The sequence below is a fragment of the Poecilia reticulata genome, linkage group LG5 (assembly GCF_000633615.1).
Source record: "Poecilia reticulata strain Guanapo linkage group LG5, Guppy_female_1.0+MT, whole genome shotgun sequence".
In the NCBI taxonomy this organism is placed as follows: domain Eukaryota; kingdom Metazoa; phylum Chordata; class Actinopteri; order Cyprinodontiformes; family Poeciliidae; genus Poecilia; species Poecilia reticulata.
In genome coordinates, this window is record NC_024335.1 from 14,073,105 (window position 1) to 14,089,755 (window position 16,651).

General features: G+C 35.8%; 1 protein-coding gene across 1 annotated transcript; it reads right to left on the reverse strand.

The window, feature by feature from the left end:
* Positions 1-3,882: 3,882 nt before the first annotated feature.
* cept1b (choline/ethanolamine phosphotransferase 1b) lies at positions 3,883-15,562 on the reverse strand. The gene is given in 11 exon segments (XM_008409162.2): positions 3,883-5,124; positions 5,126-5,218; positions 6,108-6,233; positions 7,000-7,158; positions 9,129-9,260; positions 9,595-9,679; positions 11,101-11,242; positions 11,679-11,826; positions 12,333-12,507; positions 13,688-13,961; positions 15,350-15,562. Coding segments are annotated over 10 exon segments (1,299 nt in total). The 5' UTR covers positions 13,876-13,961; positions 15,350-15,562; the 3' UTR covers positions 3,883-5,073.
* Between the last annotated feature and the right edge of the window lie 1,089 nt (positions 15,563-16,651).

Here is a 16,651-nt window from a genome sequence, read left to right on the forward strand (position 1 = left end):
AAAAAGAGGCTATAAACGCATTGCAAATAAAGGCAGCTTAATAGATTTACAAAACATACTCTGAAGAAAATCGAGAGAAAGCACATTAAACCAACGTATCACTAACTAACAAACTAGCACAAAAATGCGGACGTTTTTAAACTATTCGATTACTTCCTTAGGCGAAATAAGATTAGTTTTGTGGTTTTCATTTAATTCTAACAAACGATACACACTATATTACAAAATTTACTGTGTATCATGTTACTATTTTAAGTTAACTACATATTATATATATATTTTCTTGTAAGTCAACATTCTTAAATGTCACATAATTGTAGAGAAAAGTTCCTGTATTCGGTACCACCTCTATAAAAATAATGAAACTCACGTTATTCCAGTCTTCCAGCAAACATAACCTTCCTGCGTTGCAACAGCAAAATGGAAAAGACTATATTGAAAACAAAATTGGGGTTCAGACTTTCTTTATCTAATAATTATAGTGCTTCAAACGTAAAGCATCTGTTTAAGCTTTGAAAATACCTCACGCAACGTCGGCCGCCTGCTTCCTCCTTTGGTGAGCTACGCATGCGCACATAAATATTCAAGTGGAATTTTGTTTTGTCCTGTGTGCTGCCTGGCAGGCAGTGCTGAGCTTATTTAAAAGCTGTCTTAAAAGTTTATTAACAAATAGATTCGCAATTAATTAATTAGCTCAGAAAAATGTAAAATTACATTCCATGAATTTTATATATATATATAAATAAATCTCCTGAAGTCAGTAATCATTCCCACAATAGCAACGTTTCACAATTGTCTAAATTAATAAAACTACATACTAGAATTTAAAATACATTTCAATCAGTGTGCAACTAATTTATATACATATATATATATACACACACACACACACACGCACACACACGCACACACATACATACATTAGAGCCCATCTCAAATTTTAGTACCACTGGGGCGTTAGTTTTAGTAATTTTCAATAAGAAAAATTTGTGTTTTATAAATTTGTTGCACACTTATTGACATTTATTTTAAATTCTAGCATGTAGTTTTATCAATTTAGACAATTGTGAAACGTTGCTATTGTGGGAATGATTGCCGACTTCAGGAGTTGTGAAGAAGACAGGGACTGATATCAAAAACTAAGTTGTGTAAACCATAAAATGACATTCCAAATGAAAATGACTGTTCACAGAGCACTAGCATTTTAAAGGAATGTTAAGTGGAAGAAAAAAAAATGCACTATGTAGCAGAGATAACCACAGCCTTGAAAAAATTTATGAACCAAAGGCAATTTAAGAATTTGGAGTTAATAATTTGTTAACTGTGGTTAATAATTTACACAAACACTGTAAATACGTGTTCATATTGTCCCTTCTAAGTATTTACTTTCTCTTAGTTTTCAAACTAATATTAAATAACCCACCTAAGGAAAGTTTGTTTAAACAGACATCTCCCAATTATGCACAATTTTCCCTGTAAAACAGCAAGGTGCAACAGCAAGCTCTCCAGTTTAACTAGACATTTACTTATAACACTTTGGCTTTTCTTCCCTACTACTTTCCTCTAATTTTGAAAGAAAAAGAAACCCACTGCTTTCATTTTTTCAAAATGAAAAAGAAATTAATCTTTGTGTTGCCAAAAATCATTAAATAGTTGAAGCAGAATGGAACTTTGATTGAGCCACAATCACCACCTCTGGTCAGTCAAAAAGGAACTTTTAAAACTACAAGAAAGAACTGTCATTCTAAGTTTTCATCTTTCTTTTATAAATAAGACTATTTTTATGGCAAAGAGGAAAACTTTCTCCATGAAACTCCATGGCAATAAAAAGAAAAAGACCTAGCAATGCATATATTTCCAGTGAGACACAATCAGAACTATGTTTTTTAGGTGGGAATATGAAATTTATTTGCATTGTTAGATGAAGCAGAGATTGTCAGGTGATCCAACACACTGTGGCGCACACTGGTGAAATACCTGAGCTTGGCATTCTGGCCAACAGAAGACAAACTTTTCCACAAGCCTCCAAGAGCACGYGCACAGTGACAACGTGCTCATCGAGAAAGGCTTCAATTTGTACAAAGTAATAGAAAACAAATGAGTTCATTAAGGCATTTTTTTTTTTTACTTCACAGATGAGAGTGGACCTGATGCCAGGAACTATAAGCACACAAGCTGCAGCGATGGTGGTGTACCTCACAGAGTCATTATGAAAAGTTGTTCAGCTGAGTTTTCAGGTAGAAGTCATACAAAGCCTCTCCAGATACAAACTGTACAGTGGAATACTACAACATGCAGACTGAGGAACCAGTTCATTCCTTATTTTGTCCTAGAACACTGAGAACCAGAAATAAAGATAGGAAAATGATATTCTATGACTTTTCTTAAATGTACCTTGTAGTTCATACCAAATCTGCAAAGTGGAGCCGTCCGCCATGTTCTTTTGATGACCTAGATCACCCAAATCCCTCTAGATTGTTTTTAATTTTATTATAAAGCTCAAGTCTTTTAGGCATCCTATTCAGCAAATTTTGAAATGCAACTTAGTTCAGTTTGAAGACAAAGAAAGCTTTGGGAATTGTAATTGGTAAATGTTCAGTAAGCGGTTTTTTTTTTTTACCTGATTTACAATGGGGAGGGGGGGGGAGGTGGGAAGGGTTGGGAACCATAATCCTAAAATATTGGATTTTGTCAGTCATTTTTCTACCAATTTTAATTTTTGCATTATTCTTCAAGTGTTGGAAAGAAATCTAACAATTTTTCTATTCAATCTTTTATTAAAAACAGTTACTCGAAAATACTTTTCTACAAAATTCCAATTAAATTCCAACATTTTAATTTCAAACTGGATTGTTTTAAAATGTGTCAAAAAAAATCAGAGATTTGGCATATATGACATGCTTGTGTAAAACAAAAGACTGGTAGAAGCAAGATTATTATTATTTTTTTATGTATAGTGTCAAAACCCATTAAACATTCTTCTGAATTAAAGTTTTTATTTTCAGATAATCATTTTTCAAATAAATGTATTAAAAGAAAAAAAAAACTGATCTGGGTGAGCTGGTCTTTCAACACTTATTGTAAAGATATATTCAGATAGCTGGATGATTAAACACCACAACCATCCTGAAATCGGTTAATGTTAACTGAAATACTGCACATTTTTTGAGACTCAAAACTTGGCATTACCGATGGTAAAGAAAACTGTAGAGTCCTAGAAACAGACTCCGAAAAAGAAACAAACATTAACAGGCACAAAATGCATAAGCAGGAAATTATAACCCGGTCTGCATGAATCCTGACCATCAATGGAAACCCTCTCCAGCAGCAGCAGCAGCAATCTTAAACACGGCGTCAGTCTGAGGTGAGCGAGCAGCAGCAGCCGCACACAGAATAGACGGGGTTTTAATAAACTTGATCATCACAAAAAATAGGAAGAAAAACCCATGAGCTTGTTTTTACACCTCATCTCCTGCACATTCATTCACGTGTGCACCTGTTCTGTTACAGCAGATATGCATTTGGGGGAAAACAGTGAGATCAATATTGGACACAGCTCACAGGGAGGATTCTGTCAGGCAGCTGCACTGTGTTCATTCGTCAGTCTGGTGAGAGTCTGGGGATTCCTTATCCACAATCAAATGAAAAGAAATGAAGAAAAAAAAATAAGAAAGAAAAAATGCAAAAACCCATCAGATGATCTGATAAGGAATTTCAAATAAAAGTCACAATTTGGTGTCATTAAGTTTGCATCATTTTGCTGTCATTTGTTCTGATGTTACTATGAATTAACAGCCTTGGTTATTTTAATCCCAATTTACATCTGAATCTAAGCAAAAATGGTAAGGAAAAAAAAGGGGGTAAAATAGAAGGACAAGCAGCTTAGAAAATTAGGAACATTTTAATCAAAATAATGTACCACACACCGTTACATACCAAGTTGGTGCAAACATCTTAGTAAAAGTAGGCAATAAAAGTGAGACGTGCAGGTATGATTTGGTCTTTTCATGGGATTTCTGTTTGGGCGGGGTTGATTCGACAGCCGGTGAACCGTAACAGGACTGAAACACAAGTTTTCATTTTAGTTATCAAAACTAAAATGAAAACAGCATCACACAGTATCCTATTGCATGAACTTAGTATCATGAATTTACTGTTGGGATCAAAGGCCACCATTAGTCTATCAGGCCTCTCACGTACACCTGCAAAACTATAAATGCCATTACAGAGTCCTCTAACTCAATATAGTTCTCCTTTCTCACTTGTAAAAATGTTTCTTTTTGTAACCAAAAAACAAAACAAAGAAAACCTTCTCAATGACTAACTTTAAAGTGTACAAAACCCAGTAATGCAGAAATTAAACCGAAATATCAACAGATTAAACCGAGAATGGACTGGCAGTGAATATTTTTGAAGTACAAAAAAAAAAAAAAAAAGAATGTTGATATGTTACATAATAAAATAAAGTTGCTGCTGTTTCCTCCAAAAACATATTTTGCTGATGCAAAATAGCAGCACAGCTTTGATTCATGTGCAGAAGATGAAGTTGCTTTAAAAATCCAATACATGAAATGTATATATATATATATATATATATATATATATATGTGTGTGTGTGTGTGTGTGTGTGTGTGTTGTAGCAGGACTTTTAACTTAAGAGAAGCACACTATTACAGTTTCCTATTTACAATAGCAAAAGTTAAAGTTAGGCAAATATTACAAAAATCCTTATCATGAAAAGCAAAAACCTTGATTCGTTCCTTGTACATTTTCTTGCACTTATACAGTTAAAACACATGTAAGTTTCTCTCCTTGGACGCACCGAGTAGCACCTGTACTCCTCTGAAACATTTGCTCATTGTAACCATGAATTTGTCAGAAATTAAATTCTGTATTGGTGGAAAAAAAATAGAAAAGAAAAAATGACAGTAATATTCCAGTATCCTATTGTATAATATTTGTCCTCACATTCAGTTGGCAGAAGCACATACTTTACACCACATCGACTCCTGCCTCTTTAGGAGTAAAACTGAGGGAAGAGAAGATGAGTGCAACTAACTGGAAGGGACAGAGTCAGTAACGGCTGGCATCCCCTCTGTGATTAGCTGGACTGGGGACTAAGCAAAGGCTTGATTTTGAAAACAAAAATGTGAAGGTGGCAGGCAATCTGGTTGCAAACACTGACACAGTAGCGCACCAGATCAAACAGGGAAATGATCTGCAAAAGACAAGAGAAAGGTCACCATTTTAAGACTGAAAAAGCAAAGTTACAGACACAGGTAAGGCACAATATAATCAGAAAACTGAAGAGGAAACTTCAACCACTTCAGATATTAAAACATGATTATTAAACTGTTTGCAACGTTTTCTTCATGCAATGTTGACCTAAGATGCATATGTGGGGGAAAAGAAATCTTAGGAAAAAAAAAAAAAAAAAAAAAAAGTACACCCCTGCTGGCTGAAAAGGATTTCAAACACAATCAGGACTCATTGAGGAATTTTAACTTTTAAGGAATCTACAAACATCACAATTAAACAACCGTACAAAACATGTTTTAACTTGGTGGTTCCCAAAGATTTTCTTCTGCCCTCTCTATGGGTTACAATACAATCCCCCCCAAAAAAGAAAAAAGAAAAATAAAAAAAATCAACTGGGCACACACATCGTTCAACCAGACATAAACTTATACACATATTTTGTTTTCAAACTCTACAAACTATCTTTACAGTGAAACACTTTTGTGTAGCTGTTTTTTATTAGTTCTATACTGTAGAAGAGTTTTCTTTGCTGTCAGTGTTATTTCAAACACATTTCTTTTTTTATTATTTGTAACAATATTCAACTTTGCTATCATCACTACATTTCAAAAAAGCCTCTGTACAAAATGGGGTTAAAGCATGAACGGCTTACCGAGTTTGTTTTTTTCCCCCATTCATCTCACCCCCCTGCAATGGCATTGCACCCCCACTAGGGGGAGCGCCCCACACTTTGGGAACCAGTTATAACTTAAAACATTAATGTTTATCAGTAATGTCATCAGCTGCATCTGAGCTTTTACATATAGGACTGTCCAAAATACACCAGTCGGCATCAAGCATGTACTTACCAGTGCAATCCAGAGTACCAGGTACTCATCAATAAAACTATTGAAATACTGATTGAGAAACAGTAATCCTGGCCCCAAGAAGGCTAAATCATGGAGATGCATCTCACTTTTTGTCATATGTGCTACCTGTGAAGAGACAAATATGCAGATCACATCAAAAATCAAATAGAAGATTCTGCAATCTCTAAAAACACAACAAAATTTCTAGGAAGGAACATCAGCACTGGCCACAGGAAGTCTCATGAGTGAGAACAGCTTTGTTTATCCCCGTTGGATATGAGAACTGAATGTAAATAATTAGACTTAATTATTTATATTTAGCAATTTGTACATTTTCTTTCTAACAACTAAAAATTTGAGCTCAAGTACAAATAAATTATATCTACTCAAAGTTTATGCTGCTAACAAAGTTTAATCGACAGATAATTTGACCAAAATCCACTCTGGTGTATAGAAATTACAAACTTAAATAATTTTATTTTTAATAGTGCAAACTCAAAGTTTTTCATCTTTTACATGAGTCTAATATGACAACGGGGTTGTGCACAAAAATGAGTTAAACACCATGAGGTGGAAGTCTAGGATCATGCTTAAATCAAAATGTCATTTATCAAATCTGTTCAAAAAAGAGATTTTTGTATGTTGGTTGAACCTTCCTCTACTCAAAAAGTTTTAAAAGTTAAAAACTCAGATAAAGGTCAGACTGAACAATTTGTAATATGACTAGCGCGGTGCATTAATTATGATTCCTGCGTTTATCCCATTTAGTTTTGRAAATTATAACCATTGCTTTGAATAAATATGTCTGGTGTACTAAAAATGTCAGATGTTTAATGACATACCAAAATGCCAGATGTGACAGATTTCCATTACTACTGAAGAAAAGACTTACAACTAATTTATTTGTGATTTTGGCCGATACGAAGCCAAACGCCAGGATATAAAGACATGGATGTTTCTCGAAGAGCTGGACAGCAGACTTTTTGTATATCATCATCGCCAAAATTATAACTGAACCAATATGTAGGACAGGAGAGAGGACACTGGTTCCCTGGGGACAAAGGACAACAAAATCAGTGTCAGTACATTTATACAGAAGAGCCCTAAAAACCAGTTCCTAAAATCTTATGTTTCAAACAGTCTTTCATTTTACAAAGATAAAAAATTGGCCCTGTAGTTGGTAACAACATGTGCCCTGAATGACTCAATCACAAATAAACAGAGCAAGAAACAAGTTATTTTATGAAATAAAGCATCACCTGTCATTTTTATACAGACAACTGCAAAGTTCATTTCCCTGTGAATTGTTTTGCTTCCTGCTCTGCTCATTGTCTTCTTAAGTACCTGGCTTAAATCAGGAGATGGGTGGAACTAAATCTTCTGAATTTTAATAAGAACAAGACAAAAGTCCTGCTGTTCGGGCCAACTGGCACCGATAGAAAACAAGAAAACCAGTAGTAGAAATCTGGGTGTGAGAATTGACACTCCCTTATGATTGATAGTTAAGTAAACACTGGTAAAATCCTTCCTTTTCCAGTTGAGTCATTTATCATAAATAAAGCAGTCACTTTGAAACTATAATCCATTCTTTTATAATCTTGGCTCCTTGCTCTTTGTTTCTTTTTGGAATTAGTCATACATTTTTTTTTCCTCATGATACAAAAAGCCATTTCTTGATTAGCCTGCACAAGGGAAAAGAAGACATTTGGGAATACTAGCATCTATTTATTGGCTTCAAATTACTTCCAAAATTTGTATGTTTAAGCCACATGCGCCGTTTCACCGTCATATGGACGATATGGACGAATTTTCGTGAAATTATTGATCACGTATCTATTGTAGGGCTGAAACGATTCCTCGAGTGATTCGAGTACCTCAATTATTAAAATTCCTCGAGGAAAATTGACCTGCCTCGAAGCTTTGTTAATTTATGCTTTATCATTTAGCGCACCGTGTTTCAGCCGGAACATTATTTGCGTTGAGCGGAGCTCTGACTTCCGCCTCTGAGTTGTTGACGGAAGCTACGTGTTAGCGGCATAACGTCCAATCTTCAGGTTCGGCCCGCGGGGATTTTACTAATTGGTGATAATTCCGGGTTTTCATCGTTTTTGTGGGACCAATAAACATCCTTAAAATGACCGGCGCGATGCCGGGAGTTCGGCAGCCTTTCTGCTCCGGAGCTGCTGGTTGAACGGCGGGAAGAAGCTGAGGAGGATTTATACAGGTGAGCGGAGAGACCGTTTGTTCATCCCGGTCTGAACAAACGGGAGGCGGAACATGGCTGGTAGATGAGTTTCTGAACGGAGGAGCCGTAAATATCCCGTATCCGTATTGCTACAAAAAAGTAACTGGTAGGGAAGCTCAAATGTGGAAMAAATAGACTGATGTTGATATCCGATAGTAACACTGGTGTTATGGAAGATTTACCAATATTTTATTTCATAATTGTTTTTATCAGATTACTTGATTAATCGTAAGAAAAATCTATAGATTACTCGATTACTAAAATAATCGTTTACAACAGCCCTAATCTATTGCGATACATATATTTATTGATTTATTATTCAGCCCTACTATGTCAGCGCAGTAAATTAGTGAACCAAGAGATAATGGAGTTTTGTTTTATTGTTTTACCCTTCAGTCTTTGTACCATCTGTAAAGCTTTTGTTCAGCTCTATTTTTTTCTCAAGTATGGCTTTACTGTGGAGCCTTTTTGGCGAGTGTCATTTATCTGAAAGCAGTCAAACAATTATAAATCATAACATTCAGATTACAAAATATAAAAAGCGGTTTCACAGAGACATACTGTCAGCAGACTATTGGTCTGTTCATGGGGTTTACAGCGCAGCTGATACAGACTGTATGCATTTGCATAGAGAGCAGGTGAGATCTGATTACAAAGGGTCACCCAGGAAAAAACCTTATGAGGTAAACTCTTTATAATAATACACTAACTAATCCCGCAGCTCCACAAACAGCAACATCAATGACACTTTCGTACCAAAATCTTTTGATACTTACAGCTATTGTGGATCCATTTTTACCAACACCTCCAGTAAATATAACTCTGAAGTAATTTGTGCAAGAGAAGATGGCTCCTAATAAAGTGCATATGGCCGGAATCATTTTCATCTGGATATTTAGGACGGGAATCTGGGAATCAAAAGATTCACACAGCAAACTTAGAAACTTACAGTTGGTCAAACGAAGAGATTAAAACATACGCTGCTCCGGTTTTTAAAGTTGTTCTGTACGTCATAAGCACGTTCAGAGTAGCATCCACAATGAAGACGTCATGAGTAATGTTAGAGAATAATAAAAGCGCTATCGGAATTGTTTTTTTTTTTTTTTTACTAGAATAAAACAGTCAACACAACAATGTTAGAGCAGCATTACATGTTGATGAAATTATAAAAATTACCACAATAGAATTATAGAATCATATCCAATATGTCAATTTATTGGAATTAGAACCATTCAAAATTACCAGTGACTGCCAAAAAGCAGATCCTCCCACGGCGGCCAGCAAATACATGATTATAATGAAGATTTGCACCTCAGTCACATCAATGCTGAGTGGGAGGAAAAAGCAGAGGATTTACAGTGAAGTTTAGTAAAAGTCTACCGGCACATCAAATTCCTACAGCCTTCCTCCACAAGACATTACCAGACATGGAGCCAGTAGTTTGGGTCTACATGTTGAACTTTAAGTTTTTGTACAGGTAGAAAATAATTGAAACAGATTATGAATCATTGTTCTCAATGTGACTCCATGCAGGACAGCAGCCATTGTGGAGGCAGTGCAGTAGTAAGCCATGCAGGCAGCAGCCAGGAAGTTTACCATCACGTTCCACAGGGACGGACCAACAGTGGCTGTGAACATCTGTAATCCTGCTAGACAGAGCTGCAACTCTGTTATGTCAAATCTACACACAGGACACATTACATTTACTCCACCTCGACTGCACACGTTGCTGCTATAGGCTGATGAAAGGACTAATATCAAAGTATTACTGCTGGATCCACTTTTAGATGACTTCTTCAGAGCCTTGGAGTAAGTCCAAGATTACAAGATGCCAAGAACCTGATCCTGGGTTTTTCCAACCACGTTTTTATTCAACAAAAGGTCTCTTTTTAGTAATGGTCTTTTAAGACCAAGTATGACATACCAAACACTACACAAAAACAAAATCTAAAAGTGCATAATATCTTCACCTTTAATAAGACAAAACTAACATACGAGTAACTTTTCATCAAGATATAGGAGCTTGTTTTAAGCTCAAACTAAAGCAAAAATACTTGGTAAGATTTTGTGTTCTTGCAGTGAAATTATGCAGATTAGCTTTTGGCAAATTTTCAATCACATAATCAGCCTCTAGGTTCTCAAGAAAAGCTATAAATGAGCAGAACCCAAAATAAAGTTCCAGAAAAAAAGGGTATGTTTTTTTTTGGAATCAATTTTCATTTACAAAAAAAATTTAATTTATAGCTTCAGCCTTTAGAAGAAGCACAAGTGGCATTTTTTCCATTGAATTTAGCACGTCTTTAGCTTCACCAATTGTATACAGTAATGTTAAAATTTCCCATAGACAGCAAAACTTATATTGCCTTGGCAACCAACTCAGGACTGACCCATTATGCCATTTCATCCAACTAGAAAGTCAGTGTACTATAATACTGATACTCAAGCTAATCTCTCTATATATATATTACCATATTTAGTAAAACATAAAATGGCACAATGCACTTTTAATTTTTATATTTGTGACAAAAATAAACCATTTTTAAATAATATAATTTCTGACAATAATGTATGAAAAAAGGGGATTTGTTTGGTCTGTTTTGTTCATTCTAAAGCACATGAAATATACAAGACTTTTTAAAAGCTAAAAAACAAGCTTGTGTGTCACTAAAGGCTGATCTGAAATCAGAAGTAGTGACAAACACTCAGACTGAGACAAAACAGATTTGTTTTCATTGTTTCTTGACTCACATGCCAAAGCGTAGCGTTCCCGACACGTATGTTTGCCAGTGGGCACAGTAGAACATAAACATCCCAGCGAAGCAGCAGAAGAACATCCAGTCTGGGTTGGTGCCCAGCTGCACTGCTATACTGGTTCCCAGTACAACAAACACTGCAAGGATGAAACACAGGTACAAACACTGTTAACATGGTTACAGGTTTTCCAAGACAAAGGCTCTGCTCATTCAGAGGGTTTTTTTTTTCTTTAGGTACAACCAACTGTGCCTTGCAATTGTATTTCTGCAGCACAGAGGCAGAATAAAGAGATGGGGGGGGGGCGGGGGTCAGGCTGTTATGCTGCTGGGCTCCAGAAGAAGTGGTGACACAGACAAAAAGAGGTGTGTTTAATGGGAGGTCAGCACTGTGAGACATGCTGTTCTAATCAAGACAGAGATTTGAGCGTTCGCAAGCACACGCCAATACATTGTAGAGTGTTATAAATGAATGACCACAGAGAAAACTGCAGCAACATCAGACCGAGGTGTTGGCTAACAGAAGCACAAGAACAAAACTCCACATGATGAGAGTCAGACATCAACAAAACACACCTGTAGAGAGGGAATCACAGCCGTGGTCAAACAGCTCGCCCAATGGAGAGCTGCTATTGGTGCGTCTGGCCTGTTTCCCATCAATGGCGTCCAATGACTGGTAGATAAAGAGACCCACTGCACACATTAGGTATGCCCAGAGAGGAGCCTGCAGCAACACAGACACAGAAAAATGTAGTTATCATTAAGAGTTTTATTACAGGAAACTTTTCCCTCCCCCTAAGGAACATTTTATTACAAGGATAATAAACAGAAGCCATTACAATAACCAAACATATCAGTAAAGAATATTTTTCCCAATGGAGTCTACAAGGTACTGTAGACTCCATTAAATAATATAAACCAACACAATGCTTTCAGTCAAGATGGCCCATTTAGTCTTAAAGTGTGAAAAATACATTATCTGCAACCTTTGCAGAAAAAAAGATTAAGAATTAAGAATTAACTTTTCAGCTTTAATTGTTATTGATAAAGTCGTCAAACCACATTCACATTTTCTCACCACTTTAATAAGCTGATTATATCGTTAAATAGTTTATTTTAAACGATTTTAATCTCTTCCTCTTCAACAGTTTCCTATTAACAGTGTCCAGAATCATTTAGGTAGTGAGAATATGTTCAAGGACTAGAAGTACAGTATTTGTCCTGTCCCACCTGCTCAGTGGCAGTTGGGCAGTAGTAGACAAGCACGAGGGTGGTGAAGACATTGGTGGCCAGGCCGATGATGGTGATGAGGTTGGGGGCAATCCAGAAAGGGACCTGTCCAACCAACCACTCCCAATAGCGCTGCATCAGAGGCTCCAGCAGCGAGCGTCCAGCACTGCTGTACCTGCACGGACGGAAAACAAGCAGGTGGAGATTTCTCACAAAACTAGAATCAAAAACGATGGAGTTGAAAGAAGGATCAAATCACCATAGCAACGGCTAAGCTGGGTTTTAACATTTGGATATTGTTGATTCTTGTCATTATCGGGCCCCATTTTCTTTCAAAACATAACTCATCCTGCAGTTACGTATCCTTACACTTAGTCAAAAACGCATATTTATCAGCATCATCCTCTTGTACTGTAGTGTTTAAGGGAAATTATATTATTTTTACTTTTTGTAATTCATAAAAACTCCAATTCATCTTATAAGCTATACATTTGTGTGCAAGAACAGTCGTGGAAAGGGTTTGTATTAATCATTTAAAACATACGTCAGACCTGACATACTTGTTCTACTTTAAGCAAACAGTAAGTATAAAGAAGCAGGACTTTTATACAAAGGAGACTCATCACTCCTCATTATCACACTGGATGAGTAAACACTACAGCACAAAAGCAAACACCAGGTAAAGTAGTTGAGAACAATACACATGTTGTACTGAAATGTCTTACAATCCCTTGGATTGCATTGTTGAACTACTCTCAAAAGTTTTCTATATAATTATGTTTTAAGTACAGCCTGAACATCATTATCTGCCCTAAAACATTTAATTTAGTGTAACATGCAAAAACAAGAGAAACAATAATAAAGTACTTGACACATACATTCTATTTGATAAGCTGTTGCATGAAATCTTGCAACTTAATTATTGTCAAATAATGATTACATTATAAACATAACATTTACCAAAAATGGCACTTTTGCAAGATTTATATTCAGTTCAATTTGTTCAGCAGAGCGATGTGCATTAAACATGACACACAAACAAACTGAATCATTGAAGTGATAGGCAAACGTATGAAATTATGGTAGATTTTATTCCTTAAGTTTCATGGTAAAACATTCAATAATCTATTTAATTATACTTTTATTACATTATATTTTACAATAAACCAAACCTAATAAAATAAATTCTTAATATTAAAAAATAATTCATTGATACCAAAGGGAAATTAAATTAATTTCTAAAACAACACTTTTTTCATGATTGGTAAATATTTTATGTAGTTGTAAAATACATACTGCCACTTATTGAAGTTAGATTGTATTTATTGTCCACTGACAAGATGCAGTGTTTTTACCTATGCTCCTCCAGTCTCTTGAGCTGATGTCGGGATAGAGGGGGAGAAGGAAGCTCGATCAGCCTGCGTAGCACTCCAGGAGGCAGCCAGCAGGTCGCCTCCATGCTCATGCCCGACCTCTGATCCTTGTCCCGGGCAAGGCTTCGGCGAGTACGCAGGCCCCCCCCTTGCTGCCCCGTGGTGCTCATGGAGCCCTGATGTGATCCCTGATGGCTCTGCCTCTGCCACTGTCCTACCTGAAGGGCTAAATATCCACAATGTGGCTGGATGATTTCTGGGGAGAATTAACCAACGGTTTTCTGTGAAAAATCTACTAAAAATGATCATGAGATTTCCAGAAATAAAATAAATCAGCTAAATAAAGCAGCTCTTAAAATTGAGTTTGCAGAAAATGAAGGAACTGCAAGATTATCTTAATCTTTTTTGGATTTTTACTCAACTCAAAAAATGCATCAAAATACGTGCTGTCTGTTGATGCATTTACATACCAAAAGCATGTCGCTTATCTTTGTTTTGATGCTCATAATAATCAGTGTGTGACCTGCTGATCAGAAAAAGACTAGCAAACTGTTAGCTCAGTTTCTTTAGTTTAAAAGAAAACGACAACAAAAAAATTGCATGCAGTTAAAAATGTCCTCACCGCTTCAGATAATGAAAGACAAAGTTACCTTAATATATCTGTAACTAATTATCAATTGGTTAATAAATGCCAAGCCTTCAGTCTTAGTTTGCTAGAAAGGTGGCTATAGAAAAAAATTAAACACTGCCATTTCTGTTTTTAAAGTAGCTCAAACAATCTTTTAAACAATTCACTGTAATTTATAAGTGGTTTTTAAAAATAGTTAAAAAAGAGTGCAGAAAGTCTAAAGAACTAGGGAAACAAATTATGAAGTAGTAAGGGTATCTCGAGCGGTTTCACAAACTATTACCATTTATGGTTTGAGAGAAATGTCAAGTACTCCGTTATCAAAGCAGTAATCCTTACATTCTTATATTAAGAATCTAACCAAAGATTAAACAATTAAAGTTCAAGTACCTCGGTCCAGGATTCATTTAAATATCTTCAGAGTTGCACATAGAGGAGGGAACATTATTTAAATTAAAACAACCTCTACTTTGTTATTAAACATAAACGTCCTCAGAGACAGGAGGACACAGGGACCCTTGTGAATCTCGACTGTCACATGTCTGTCACTGATATTATATGATCAATCAAGTCAGAATGGGACATCCAGACAAGCCAAAACACAACGTGTCATGTTGCGCTCTACTATTACGCTTTGAGTTCCACCCAGAGTAACTCTGAAAGCTTGTTATCATCGTACAAACCAAAGGCGATTTATTTACGTCTAAATGCAGTAAGAATGTACTTATTTAACTGTCAGCTCTCAGCAAAATACGAACTGCTGACAGTTTTTCATCGACAGCAAACATTTTCTTGAGTAGCATGTTAGCTGTTAGCTTGGTTCAAACGGACCAAATCCAACGAATTCAAACTCCCTACCTCCATTTAAGTTATTCTTGAATTTGAATTTTTATTTGAACAAAAAATGTGTAGTACGCACGTTTTTTATTTACGAAAGTGGTGTTGATTGGTGTGCAGCCCTGTCTAGCTTAACAAGCTAAAACAAATTCAGCTAACGAATGCTAACACCAACTGACCTGGCGATTAAAGGACGAGATCCACGGACTGTCCAAGGGTCAGTTATGCAGCTTAAGTCCAACAGCCAGTTTGTCCTTGTAGTGTCCGCTCCGATTTACTGTTAATGATCCAGAGCAGCGTCTGCAACTGTAGAGAAATGTCCACGACCCGGTGTCCCAGCACCTAGTCGGCTCGGTGAGCTAGTTATCGTTAGCCATCACGGAAATCTCGCGACATCTACTTCAGTCAGGGAGAAATGTATCCAGAACTGGATCTCCCAGGCAACTAATAATAATAATAATTTTTAAATGGCTTGAACTTGTATAAGACATTTATACTTCAACTAATCATAATAATAACAATGATATTTTTTTTACTCAAATTATATTAGTGCAATATGCATAAAAGCACAATGAATAGTAAATTAAATTGAAAATGTGCAAACACATCCCCAGCTCATTTCATCAAACGACTTATACATCTATAATACAATGCCATGTCACATATTTGTCATCATATACAAAATTAGGGCTCTGTTGGAATTATTAAAATGTGTGCTGACACTGCTGTTCAGATAAGTTTTAAATTATTCCTCCTATTATTAATCATTTGACACGTAGAACCATAGGCACTTGTGGTATATATTATGTACTTGAGGCATTTAGCTTAAATTAGCAAAGCAAAATTTAAAAAAAATGCACAATTAGATTAAACTTTAGTGTCTATTTTACAAAAATGACAAAAAAGCCTAGCAGCACTTATTTTCTTTTACTTAACATTTTCAGGCAGTTTCCTGAGACAATGTAAAAACCAATCACATGGAAAATGATAGAGGGAGTGGATAATACATAATCTTTAGTTGTCAGGGAGTATGGGGTATGGTTTAAAACAAATCCCCATTATTAAAATTACCAGCTCCACAATCTTATTTGGAAAATATCCCACAACACCCCTCAAATCTTCAAATTTTGTCTAGATTGAAGTGTAGTTCTCTCTGTAAATACCAATATTTGCTGAGAGCCCCTGTCAACTACTATGCAAACAAAAATAAATTAAAATTAATTAAAAGCAACATCTATTTGTAATCCTACATGAATCATCACAAAAATTACAGTTAATCATTAAATGTGTCTATTTCATACAGTTATATATTTCTGTGACTGAATGCAAGTCTTGGCCGCCTTATAGAAGATTTTACTGGTGTGCTGCAGGTTTTCTGTTATACAAAAACAATGACACGCTCAATCTTTCTGTACATTTTATTTTATGTTTTATGTGCGCTTGCATGGTGTTAGGGCTCTTCATCCAAGAGATGATTCAAA